The sequence below is a fragment of the Phodopus roborovskii genome, unplaced genomic scaffold, assembly GCF_943737965.1.
Source record: "Phodopus roborovskii unplaced genomic scaffold, PHOROB, whole genome shotgun sequence".
Lineage (NCBI taxonomy): Eukaryota > Metazoa > Chordata > Mammalia > Rodentia > Cricetidae > Phodopus > Phodopus roborovskii.
This window is the reverse complement of record NW_026125985.1, coordinates 166,457-180,980: the sequence shown is the minus strand read 5'-3', so window position 1 is coordinate 180,980 and position 14,524 is coordinate 166,457. Positions and strand designations below refer to the sequence as shown.

At 32.4% G+C, this 14,524-nt stretch overlaps 1 protein-coding gene across 1 annotated transcript in view; it reads right to left on the bottom strand.

The window, feature by feature from the left end:
- LOC127218221 (protocadherin-11 X-linked) overlaps positions 1 to 14,524 on the bottom strand; it is a gene marked incomplete at its 3' end in the record, with an annotated part of 252,382 nt that overhangs the window by 203,166 nt on the left and 34,692 nt on the right. The window contains exon 2 of the mRNA XM_051179248.1: positions 11,556 to 12,139. Within this exon, the coding sequence (XP_051035205.1) occupies positions 11,556 to 12,095 (540 nt within the window). The remainder of the gene's footprint in view (positions 1 to 11,555; positions 12,140 to 14,524) is intronic.

Below are 14,524 nucleotides of genomic sequence, written 5' to 3'. Positions count from 1 at the left end.
GAGAGGGGAGGGAACATGAGTAGAGTAGGGGGGGTGAAACTGGCTGGTATGAATAATGAATAAAAAATTATGAAATAAAGAGAAAGAATAAAAATTTAAGTGTAATATATGGTACTTCCCAAACTTAACTTTTCATAAATTCTGGAGTATAAATAAGGGAGATTGTAATTGCTCATAAAAACAATCTGAGACCTTCTAGCCTGTGTGATTATTCCAGTCATATTTGTATAAATACAGCCTGTCTTAATGAGTGGGCCACAATAAAACCTTGTGCTGTAACTGGTATTGAGTTCTTTTCTTAAGAAACTCCTGCTCCAACTCTTCCATATGAACCCCAAACAACTTTATTTAACATGACCGTCAGATTTATTTAATTGTAAGTTAGCTGGAAAATCTCTAGATCTTACCAGTTAAATAATTTTAAAAACTACACAAATGGAAAAAAGAAAGCATCTTCAACAAATGGTGCTGGCATAACTGGATGCAGACATAGAGAAGACTGCAGATAGACCCATGTCTATTACCATGCACAAAACATAAATCCAGCCACACTGAACTTCATAGAAGAGAAACTGAGAGGTACTGTTGAATGTATTGGCACAAGAAACCACTTCCTGAATATAATACCAGTAGCACAGACACTGAGATTGACAATTAATAAATGGGACCTTCTGAAACTGAGAAGCTCTATAAGGCAAAAGTCACAGTCCACAAGCCCAAAGAATAGGAAAAGATCTTTACCAACCCCACAAATGACAGAGGGCTGATCTCCAAAATATACAAAGAACTCAAAAAGCTAGACACCAAAATACCAAATATTTCAATTAAAAAGTGGGGTACAGAACTAAATAGAGAATTCTCAATAGAGGATTCTAAAATAGCTGTAAAACTATTAAGAAATTGCTCATCATTCTTAGCCATCATGGATATGCAAATCAAAACAACTATGAGATACCATCTTACACCCATCATAATGGCTAAAATGAAAAACAGCAAATGCAGTATATGATGGAGAGGATATAGAAAAAGAGAAACACTCCTCCACTGTTTCTGGGAATGCAAACTTGTACAGCCAGTTTGGAAATCATTATGGCAGTTTCTCTAGAAAATGGGAACCAGTCTACCTCAAGATCCAATAATTCCACACTTAGACACAAACCCAAAGAATGCATATTCATACAACAAGGATATCTGTTCAGTTATGTTCATAGCAGTATTATTTTTAATATCCAGAATCTGGAAGATAACTAGATGCCCCCCAACTAAAGAATGTATACAGAAAATGTTGTACATTTACAGAATGGAGTACTACTCAGCAGGAAGAAAAAATGGAATCTTGAAATGTTCAGGCAAATGGGTGGAACTAGAAGAAACCATCCTAAGTGAGGCAGCCCAGTTACAGAAGAATAATCATGGAATGTGCTCACTCATATATGGATATTACTCATAGAGCAACGTTTTACCAGACTACAATCCATACCTCAGGAGAAGCTAGGAGACAAGGAGGACATTCAGAGATACATACACTGTACCCAGTGAAGGTCAAAGAGACAAGAGCCCCTGAACAGATGGAGCATGGGGAGAGAGTGGAGGGAAGTAGGAGAAAAAAGAGGGAAGAAAAGGAGGGTGTGGATAACATGAGGGATCAGGAAGATTTAGTAGGGAGATGAATAGAAGAGAGCAAAAAAAGAGACATCAATAGAGGGAACCACTATAGGTTTAAGGAGAAATCTGACAGTAGGAAGTTGTACAGAGTTCCACAAGGATGACCCCAACTAGGAACCTAAGCAATAGTGGAAGAGCTACCTTAAATGCCCTTTCCCCTATAATGAGAATGATGACTACCTTATATGCCATGCTAGAGCCTTCATCAAGTAGCTAGCTGATGGATGTAGAATGAGAGAGATCCACATCTAAAGACTGAGCCAAACTCTTCAAACACAGTTGTAGAGAGGGAGGAGTGATCAAGATTAAAAAGTCAAGACCATGCTAGAAAAACCCGCAGAAACAGCTGACCTGAGCAAGTGGGAACTCATAGAGCCCAGTCTGAGGACTGTTGAACCAACATAGGGCCAAACCAAGCCTCCCGAATGTGGGTATCATCTAAGTGGACTGGTCAGTCTATGCTGCCTCTGGCAATGGAAGCAGGAGTATGCCTAGTGCAGGAATGGACTTCGGGAGCCCAATTTTCATGGAGCAATACTCTCTTGGCCTAAATACGTGGAAAAGGACCAAGCCCTGCCCCAAATGACTTGACAGGATTTGGTGATCCCCCATGGAAGTACTCACCTTACCTAGGGAGTGGATGGGGGGATGGGTTTGGGGAGAGAGTGGGGACATGGGAGGATGGAAAGGAGAGGAAACTGGGATTGATATGTAAAATAAAATTGTTTCTAATTTAAATAAAAACTATTAACAAAACAGAGTCACAGAATTAAGAGATTGGATCATCAGTTTCATTAACTTAGTTATCATGCATTCAGATTTAAATAGTTTTCCACATGAAAACTCTACATGTATAAAAACCTTTCTGTTTATTTTGCTTATAAACGTGATCCTAAACCAACACCAATGAGGGTTTAGAGCAAAACTTTCATCATGTGAAAACTCATGGAAAGTTTTTGAGAGGCTCTGTCACATTCTTAAATTATGCAGATGGATACACTGCTTTAGCTCATGGAGAATCCAGCCAGAAAATTTCCAAGAAAGCAATGCATGTTTTGTCAACAATCATGACATTTTCCATTTTCTAGACCCATAAGGACTGTACTAAATGTAAACCCTATGCTACTATTATGCTGACAAAACCTTTAAAAACGGCATTGTGGTCATTTCCACATACACTTGAAAAGACCCCCCCAAAGGAATTACAATTTAGATAACAAAATCAATTTTCTTGGTGGTATAGCTTGGCTATTTGTAGAAGTTATTATAGAAATAACTTTCTTCCTAGTAAGGTGAAAGATTTAAATGCTTCTAGAAGAATACAATTTTAATATCTTTCTTCTTATTTTACATATTGACAATATTTCCCTCCCCCTACCTCTATCCCTCCCATGCTTGATGAACCCCTCCCATCCCATCCTCCAAACTCCACAGGATACAATTTTTAATAAATACTTATATATACAGAGAAAAATGTACAGCGAGATCACTAGAGGATGAAATAATCAACTTCAGAAATTTATAAACTTACTTTATATTCAATAATCCTCACTAGCATTTCTTCCTTTTACATCTATTTATTACTAAGGGGAGTTGAGTTTCCAGGAGTCAATTGAATATTTATTAGACTCTACATAAGTGAGATATTTTTCTCCATATTTTGATGCCTATATACACTCCCACATTCATTAATATAATCATTCAATTACATAAAGTTTTACTCTCAAATTAAAGTAATCTATAAAGTTCTACATTTCTTAATTTATTTATAATCTACTAAATGCTTTTTATAACAATTATGTATCCTGGAGTGATTTAAAATACTACTTTGTTCTTTTCTCAACCATTTATTTTATTATTTTCATTATTCCATTGTAGGTTCAGGACATTTATACATTTAAACTATGTTTCCCTTGCCTGACTGTTTTAAGATATTTCTTAAAGAAAACAAAACAAAAACAAACAAATGTAAAGCATTATTTTTAAAAGACAGGTGGTCTTCTCTTAAACCAAGAAGAAATTTTAATATAAATTATGACTGATGATAACAAATACAGAAAAATGATGTACATATGTTTTCCATTTAGAATGACCAGAGATATAAAATACATACACATCTCTTCTACAAAATCCACTATGAAAACATAATTGTGACTAGACTTTAACGAAAGAGATAGGAAACCAAAAACAAAAAGTTCTCATGGTGATAGAAGCAAAGATAAGAGAGAAAACATGATTTTCTAAATGTCAAATGAATGAGATATAAATAACGCAATTCCAGATCATAGAAGCAGTATATGGGACATTATTCATATTAACAATGTCATAGTCACGTGGACAGGCATGAGGAATCAAACAAATGAGAAGTAGATATTTGATTCAAGAGTTAAGCTAAAGAAGGTAAATGGAGCTTTATTTTTAAAACTGAACTAGTTCCAAATGTTAAAGTGGAGTCAGTGTCATTGATTTAGAAAGAAAACAATGCTGGCATATTTTTCTTTGTACACACACATAAAAAATATATGAAAAAGTAAAATTAGTTCACACAATACACATTTTAAAGAATACAAAGCATCAGATCTGAGAAAATGTTAGCAATGCCTAATCTTAAACTATAGATTGAAACTACTGCCTATAATATTCTTTTCATCAATACATTCAGTAAATTTGAAATAATTTTGTTATTTTATTAATTACTATATAATCATTCTTCTTAGGTAAATAAATTTAATTTTCTTTGGTATGTGGATGTATAATTGAAGTTACAGATATCAAATTTGATGTTAAGGTGATAGACTAACATACTTATTAGTACTGGAACAGGTATTGCCATTGTTATCAAGACAATATTTACTTCTTAGAAGAAAAGTATTCTGTATAAAAATGTCAAAAAAATATCACTACTGTAATTGTAAAACTGGATTCTTGTTCAAAATCTTATAGAATAAAATAGATTTGGAAATTTTTTGTACTTTGTTATTTTGAAGATTTTAAACAAGTCCATGACTATGAGTAGTTCAAGGAAAAAAATGTTCATTTATGATGAATATTTTTTTAACATGGTTAATACATGATAGTAGTCTCTATAATGTACATTATTAGGCTCCATGGTGACAGTGACTATTTTCAAACCACTTTTTCTCCCTCAAGACTTGGCATTACATGTTAATTAAATGAATGAAATTTAGATAATTATAATTGTACAATGGTACTAATGGTTATTTGCTGCTACAGTAAAACAATATTGCTTTTTACCTTTTTTAAAAATTTACACTCATTTGAAAAGGTCAAAAATGTACATATACACCTACGTATCATGTGTTATAAATAAAATGATATGAAGTATTCTTGGTAGTATTCTTCATAATCCAGGTTTAAAATATCTCAAAGACAAATTTAAATTATATAATGCAAATAATTGTTTGTCTTATTATATTTAATGAAAGCAAAATTAAAGTTCTTGTTTTTAGTGCCTTTCTATCATATAAATACATACTCCATACTTTCCTAGTTAACTTGGAGAGAGATCTCTACATGCAGTATTTAAAATGCAATACCACTAAACATTCTTTCAATGTATTAAAAATAAGAAATAGGTTTCTTAAGATAGGCCCCATGTAATTATTGGTAATATTGCACAATAAGTTGAAATATTTAAATATGTATACATATAGCATTTTAGTTGTTATACTGTATGGGCACATATGTGCATTTCATTAAAATGTGTGTGTATGTATTCTATATTGATATACTTAGCTCTCTATAAATTATCATTTAACAATTCTAGATGAAATGTTTTATAATATTTTCATAGCATAAGATTGGAAAAGATGCCACAAGAAAAATAACCAAATATTTAATATTTCCACAATATTTGAGAGTATTAGACTTCTTTTTAAGACTAAATTGAAGTTCATGTTTATCATCTATGAGTTTATCTAGCTGTACCTGGTAGCTGATCGTCATTTCAAAGAAAACTATTGAAACTTAATTTATATTTAAAACAGATAATTTGATCTATTATTCTATGATATTATTTTGTTATTCATAATTTTAATTGGTTTCATTAAGTTGGAGATTCATAAATAGAAAATAAGGCTATTGATTTATCTAGTATTTATAATGTGTTTATGGGAATGTACATGTGTATATATGTGCTTCTGAATGCAGGTATGTGCATGCAATGATCTATGTGTGAAAGTCAGAAGACAACCTCAGGTGTCAATTCTCAGATACCATTTCATTTTGGACATTGGCACTTGTTATTCATTGTATATGTCAAGCTGGATAGCCCCAAAGTTTCCATCAAGTCATCTGCTATCCACAATTATCTTATAATAGCAGCAATCCATCTTTACATGAAATCTGGGAATTCTAGCTCATGTACTTACACTCACTTTGAGCAACGAGCCACAGCCATTTTACCTAGAATTTTATTTTCTTTTTATTTTATATGTGTACTTTGCCTGTATATGTGCCCACAATGTTCTTGGCCCTCCAAAACATCAAAAGAATACACCATGATTCTCTGGAAATGAAAATATGGCTGGTTTTGAAACACAATGCAGGTGCTGGGAAACAAACCTGAGCCCTCTGCAAGAAAAACCAGTGCTCTTAAGTTGGTCTGTTTATTTTTTGGTATATGATAATTTTTTTTTTACTTCTAATGTTTTAATAATAAAATTAATATTAAAATGTTTTAAAGACTCAATATAAGCATTAAATTAGTTATCCATTATATTTCTGATGTACAAGAATAAGAGATTAAAAAGTCACAACCTACTAATAATAGTAAATTATATTTACTTGGTAATACTAAATTAAAAGTCATTGTAAGAAAAAAGTGATAATATTTACAAACTCATTTCTCTTTCAAAGTATTGATTTATAAATTACTAAATTGATCATCTCACATACATTCCTCTATGTGGGACTATCATCAACAAGATTATTTAATAAAAGTCATTATTGGGCTATGAATATTAACTGTGACAATAATAGTTGCAATGAAGTCAAAAGTTTCTTGATCCTACTAGTGTTACATTCTCATTTTAATAAATACTGACAGAACTAATAAATTTCATTTGTGAACACAATGAATTTTTTCTCTTGGTTTTCTCCACAGGAGGCACACTTTGTTAATAGCCCCAATTTTAGGGCCATAATAGTCATTAGCATTTAATAGTCTACTTTTATTTCTGTTCAGCAGAGATCAAAAATGATAATCTGTACATTATGAAACTAGAGAATGTGAATTCAAGTAATTTTAATCTGAAAGGATAAATTTCTATGTAACACTTAATTTTAGAGCTGACAAATGAGGATATATTTGTAATGAGTATCTTCTGAGAATCTTGGGGCCCAAATAACATGTGTACAGTTTCTAAAATTTGTACACTTGTCATTTGCTATATATTTTACCCATCATATCATTAATGAACATTTTATCACATCTTTTGAGGTTAGTGGAACTATTAAAGTACTTTAGGAATGGATATAAATAAATCTGAGCTTTTATTGGGATGGTCAGGGATAAATTTGGTGTTAATGCTTTTTGTAAGCACAAGTGTAGAAACATTGAATTTTTCTGTCAAGAGATTCAATCAGCTCATTGTCACCAAGCTGGTAAAGGAAGGTTATTGCTGATACCCGCCAGAAAAAGATGAAAATCAGAGGCAAATAAATAAATAAATCTATTTGAAGATATATGTAACTTCATTACACACAATAATTTTCCCTGAGTTTCAAACAGGAAGTAGTATGTCCCACTTCTTTATGTAAATAGACTGAGAAAGATAGGGTGCCTGAGGTATAATTCCATTTGTGAAAATTCTTACTTCCTTGGCAATAAAAACTGGAAAATGAAAAGAAGTTTAAAGAATAATAGGCTATTTAAATTTAGAAAGTGAAAGCTCACCATGATACTTTTATTTCTTAAATACAGCTTAACAATTAGTTTTATGACATATTAAATATGCTTATGTCTTGCATAGATATACATATATGTATACATAGGTAGATGGATAGATAAATACAATAATTTTTCAAACAGTATAAACAAAGAAGAAATATTTGAAAATTCTTGGGGAATTAAAATTATATGTTTTTGTTTAAAGTAGAAAAAATTATTTCTCATGTAGATTTTTTCCCTAATATTAACAATACCAGATAATTAAGTTAGTTCTGATGTTGATTTTTTAAATTATTTTTTATCAATCAAGTTACTTCATACTTTATTTGAACACTCTCTCCATTGTTTCTCCTTTCATTCTCCTAGCATTAAATTTAGACCTGGTATTTTAATTTTGTCTGTCAGTCTGTTAATCAAATTTAAGTGTCAACAACAAACATTTTTCAGTTCCCTATCATATTACTTACAAGTTCTATGATAACAAGTCTAATACATTACCATTTTGAGACACATTTTCTAAGTATCATGCAAATGGAAGAAAAATACTTACCTGGTTTATGATAGAATATATGTAAAATCATAGGATAATATGAACCCGAGCTTTACTAAAACATTTACATACTACATAAAGTTTTAATACTATTCTGTGCTATGCTATTTTATATTCTGTAAATATTTATAGATTTACTAAATACTCTCTACCATTACTTTTATTTTTAGTTAGTTAATTTGAAACTGTAAATTTACCTAATTTCCCTAGGATTTTTCTGTATTTTTATTATTATTTGACCTTTACATATATATTTTATATCACCTTAGTTATGATCAACTGAAAATTTGATGTTGTAGTCTTCAATAAGTGTAGCTCAGTCTAGCATTAATTGAATATCTACATATGTTCTAAGACAGCATGTTTTTCATAAAATTATGTTTGCTGACATACTTACTTTCAAAAACTAAAATTTACTAAAGTTTATTTGTGAAATAAAACATTTTTTCTGCTTTTTCTCCTTGTGTGTGTTTAACCTACCTCTCTCATAGAATACATGCCACTTTGCTGACAAGATTTTTTTTTTTTTTTTTTGCAAGTCAATGTTCATTCAGTTAATATCACCCATGTTACTGCTTTTATTGTGTTCAGGGTAATAAATGTATTCCATTGTAATTATTTCTAACAAGCTCTTTTCCAACAGTATTTGTTCATGATGCTATACAAATGTCCAAGTACTTTAAGTAGGATATATAGTTATTTAGTTGTATCTTATGTTCTGAAGCAGAACAAAATTGTATGCCACATGCTACACATTACTGAAAATTGTAAACTGAGACTGTCCTTTTACTATTTGTGACATTTTTTTAAAGAAAGTTAAATTTAAAACAACATATTTTATCAAAGCTGAAATCTTTGCAGCAGGATATTTTCTATTTATTTTGTAAGTCAGTTTTCAAGATACACATGAATCTATAAAATTTCTCCCAATGGTAGAGATTGAAAAATATTCCTTAAATGAAGTCTAGCATTTTAAAATTGGCATTTTTCAGAATGTCTGGTGAAGAGATCCAAAAGAGTCTTATTGTCTGGTCTCTAACACCACATTTTAGTTGTTACTATTATCTCTTAAATAAAGTCTTGTGTTTAGGATCTGATTTACAGTATGGTAGTCATTTAATAATATGTTTTTAATATTGTTATTAAATTAGAGGGTCCTTTCAGCAATAAATAGATTCAGTGAATAAAATTAAAAATTAAAAGGTATTCTGGAGGATGGAAGGGTGAGGGAACTGGGATTGATATGTAAAACAACCTTGTTTCAAATTTAAATTAAAAAAGGAAAAATTTAAAAATAGTGGGGGGTGGGTGGCATGGCCAGACTTTCATGGCACATGCCTTTAATCCCAGCACTCAAAAGGCAGAGACAGGCAAATCTCTGTAAGTTCGAGGCAAGCATGGTCTACAGAGCAAGTTCCAGAACAGGCTCTGAAGCAATACCGAGAAACCTAGTCTCAAAAAAATCAAATAAAAAAATAAATGAAAGCACATGAAGTGTGAAGTGATAGGGATATGGAAAGAGTTGGAAGGGAGTGTGAGAATCTAATCAGAAGATATTACATGCATACATAGCATTCTTAAATAATAATGAAATATGCAGTGAGTGAGACAGCATGTACACACAAAAAATTATTTAGTTACTTGGTATCCTTCATGACACTTCAGGTACTCAAGTAATATATACTTAAAAGCTACTGCTTTGCTTATCAAAGAATGAGATCATTAGTCATTGCAGAGAGTATTATTGGAAAGGGTTACTTCAGAGAGTCAATTCTGTTATACAGTTTTACAATTTAAAGTGTTAAGTTTCACATTTTTATGTAGTTAAATATTTGACTAAACCTCCAGATTTTTTCATGCATGTTTCTATAACCTGTGCTTAATGCTTTTTGTTCAGACTTCATACCTATTAATAATTACAGAACACCCATACATTATAATTTTAAAAAGAGAAAAGGCAGGAGGTAAAAAAAAATGTGTTAACAAATGGGCTGACATTTGTGAAAAAAAGGATATTTTCCAAGTCACTAGAAAAGCAAACCACATTTTAGAGACCTAATCTAAAATGATTATGTGCAAATCTCCAAAACTGTCGGTTTTATTTCACTACTTCAAATAAATCCTGCTTTTGAGAATTAATTTATACACTCAAATATTTTTATTCATTTGAGTTCACTAAGGAAGACTATTGTTTTCAATTTCTTTTTAAAGATACGAATCTTCTGAAATCAAAGGGGTGAGTTGAACAATTTTCCCATATTACACATCCCCTGGGTCAAGATCTACAGTTTATAACCATCAGAATGAAGTATGTGTGTGTTCTTTCAGTACATTACTACAGTAGAAATAATGTGAATTATAATTTTGTAGTGCACAATCTAAATACATATTTTAAATTTATTTTCTGTCAATATAATATCTACAAAGGTCTAATATCTGAAGACCACTAAATATATTTAATTATTTTACATACCAACACCTAAGATTTCAACTATTCTGAAAAACTTCCCAGTAATTATCAAATATTAGCCATGCATTTGGTACATGAGACCTCTCTATACACATTCAAATAACATGTATTATTTCATTCATGATTTCCTTAAGACTCAAACAAAGCTAAACTAAATTCTTAGGAATTACTGAAAATTTTTGACAAATAAAGCTACTTACCTTGTTAATGAGAGCAAATGACTGCCAAGTTTGCAAATAATTCAAAACAAAAATATGCAGAACAAAAATAATAGTGGTTAATGCTTATCTCTCTTTGAGGATTATGAAGATGATTATAGATCTATTCTTGACTTGAAATCATGGTGAAAAATTTTATCAATAACCCAAATATGTTTAGAAATGCTAGTAATAAAACACTTTTAGTTGGAGACTATGAGGGTGTATTGATGGAGAAGGAGTTAGTGTCAGATGTTGTTCAAATACATTATCATATTTTATTATATAATTCAGAAATCTTCAAGAACAATGTCCTTCTATTGACCTCTCATAATTTTGTTTTCTTTCATGTGATAGGATTAATCTTTTTGTTGAAAATGATGTTTCAAATATTAGTTTTCTTATCTAGCCATTCATAACACTTAAAATTGTATGCTTAGGTTGATTTTATGACAGCCATGACTAGACAGATTCAAAGACAGATACCAAGTAGTCTATTGACTTATAAATAGCATAGCTGAGCTCCTTGTCTATGACCTATATTTGTTAATATAAACCAAAAAAATGTGTATATGCATGTATACACACCAGAGCAGGTTTTAAAAACCATGTGATTGAAAAATGTACATTAATGACTTTTCTCTAGTTTGCTTTGATTTGCATAAACAATTAAAATTTAAGATGATAGTTCACTCATAAGAACAGATGGTGTACTCTATCAAAAGTTAATATCTTTAACAAAAAATATTTTTTTAGACACACCTTAATTAGTTGGTAGTTTTGGACTCCATTTATTCCAATGTCAGGATCAATGGCTGCCGGAAGAGAATACCTGGAGTTTATAGCCGAGTTCTCTGGAATTGATATGTTGATGACAGTTGTCGGGAATAACGGTGCATTATCATTTATATCTTCTATCAGAAATCGTATCTTAACCAGTCTAAAAATTTCATCTGGCAAAACAGCAACCTCCACTTCGTAAAAGCAACGGGCATCCAACACTATTCCAGCACATAATTTCTCACGATCTATGCGAGCGCCAGTAGTGAAGATCTCACCAGTACCTTCTTCAATCCGAATCAGTGGTACATCCCCGGTTTTGTATACCAATTTGAACTGCATAGGAGTGGTTAAGGACTTGTCGGGAATAAGCGACAAGTTGAGGTCTTTCAACAAGTCGCCTATCAGGACGTTCTCTGGCATTTCTTCTCGGACAGTATAATTCTTCTCCTGGGCGCCAGACTGAAACACGACACATGCTAACAGGACCGCAAATATATACGTCCCGGACAACAAGTCCATACCAGTCTGGATACCAAAGGTACTGTTTGTCAGCCCACGGTATACTGACAAAGAAAACACAGGAAAGGATAGAGGGAGGGAGAAGTAGAGACAGGAAAAAAAAAAGGAAAGAGAAAAAGAAATTATTAGAAAGCCAGCCATAAATGTTCATGTTAACTAAATCTTCTAAATTTAAATCATTAAATGAAATATTAGCATTAGTAGTGATATTTAAATGACAAACTTATTTTGAATCAACTATTACACATATCTATAGTAAAAAGATAAATGAAGCATTGCCTATGGTAGTTAAATGAGATGGGATATTAAGAACAGTGTCCAATATTGCAGATGTGTATATAATTTAATATTGAGGATATTTAAAGGAAATACAAGTAATTTATATATTTTATTCAACACTTAATGATAAATAAAGGAATACTTGTTAAAATCACAAAAATACTGTTATTTTTTGTTGTGCTAGGAATTTCAAACACAATCATTTTGCTATCAATAAGCATTAAATAATATTCCATAATTACAATTCCATGAATAAAAATGTTCAACTGTCCTGAAGAAAGTAAGCAAAATATATTGCTGCATGAAGGATTTTCTTAAGTGAATTCAAAGAAGTGGTCTTCTAAGATAACTTTTAAAACTGGGCAGAAAGAATGTAAAAGCTAAAGGGGGTGAGAGACGCCAAGAAAACAAGGCTCTAAAAATCAACATGATCAAAGAACATAGAGGCTCCCAATGTCCATGATGATGCCTCATGGAAGGACTCACTATCATTGGGGAGTGGGTGGGAGTGGTTTGCGTGATCGCTGGGGTCCAAGGGAGGATGAGGCTGACACGGAATGGGGAGATTGATAGGTAAAATAAGACAGTTTCTAAATTAATTAATACAAAATTCAAAGAGAACACAGGAGCTCACAAAGACTGAGGCAGCATTCTCAGGGCTTTCCCAGGTCTGTTTAGTGTTTTTAAGGCAGGCTTAAGTGTGCAAACTAGTGAATTTCTGTTTCTTGTTCCCTCTCTTGTTCTCTTTTCCTTCTGTTGGGTCATTTTGTTCAATTCAGGTGTGTTGGTTTTTGTAAGACCACTTAAATTATTATTGCTCTTGGAGAGTATCTGGGTTTTGATCTTTGCATTCACATAGTAGCTCACATCCCTGAAACACTCTCGTGAGTTTTAAGGGCACTACATTCAGCTAGTGCGGACAAAATATCCATACACATAAAATAAAAAGAAACTTAAAAATGGAAATCCCAAGCAAATTCTTCCTTTTGGAAACCTTGCAACCATTTTAATTCTCTAATTTTCAGGGTTTACTTTTTATTATTTTAAGTGTTGTGTGTGTGTGTGAGAGAGAGAGAGAGAGAGAGTGAAAGAGAAAGAGAGAGACTTTATTTACATGTGAGTGAGGATGCATTCAAAAGTCAGAGACATTAGATCATCTTACTCCTACTCCTGGAATTACAAGTGATTGTGAGCTATTCAACACAGCCCATGGTAATCAAAGTTGGGACTTCTAGAGGAGTAGCAAGGCCAACAGTCTTGACTGTTGACATATTTTCTCAGTCCCTATTTCTCTAATTCTTTGATAAATTTCAATAATTAGTTTAGATTTTCATGAATTTATTTTTTAAATTTTTGATCAGATATTGATTCCTATTGCCAATTTGACTTGCTAGATATAGTCTTCCTTTACAAGACACCCACAGCTAAACATTGAGCATAACTGGAATCCAGATTAAGGGAGGGAGTATGATAAGAAAATAGTTATAAGACCAGGCTGCAGAAGCCCACAGATATAGCTGGCCTGAACAAGTGGGAGCAAATGGACCCCCAGACTAATAGCTGGGAAACCAGCATTGGACCGACTAAGACTCCCTGAACATGTGTCTCAGTTCAAAGGTGTGGGCAGTCTAAGGGACCTCTGATAGTGCAACCAGGATGTATTCCTGGTGCACAGAAGGACTTTGGGAGCACATTCCCCATGGAGGGATACTCTCTTAAGCTAGAGGCAGGAGGGAGGGCCTAGTCATGACTCCAAATGACCTGACAGATTTTTTTGATCCCTCCTGGACTGCATCACCCTCCCTGTGGAATGGGCAGGGGAAAGGGATGGAGGGGTGGTAGGGGGCATGGGAGGGAAGGTGGGAAAGAAGAATGGAGGGAGGGAAAGGGAACTGGGATAGATATGTAAAATAAGAAAAATAAATAAATAAATAAAATCTTTTAAAATAAAAAAGAAGACTAAACTCAAACCATCCTATCAAGAATGGTTGAAGCAGACAAGTAGCAGGAAATAAGTCCCAAATTCAGGCATAAAGGACATAGACACTCCCACCCCATCTCCCACTCTTAGAAATCCCTGAAAAAGCCCATAAACACACACAGCATATATGCAGAGGACCTATCCCATACTAATGTTCTCATTTAAAAAT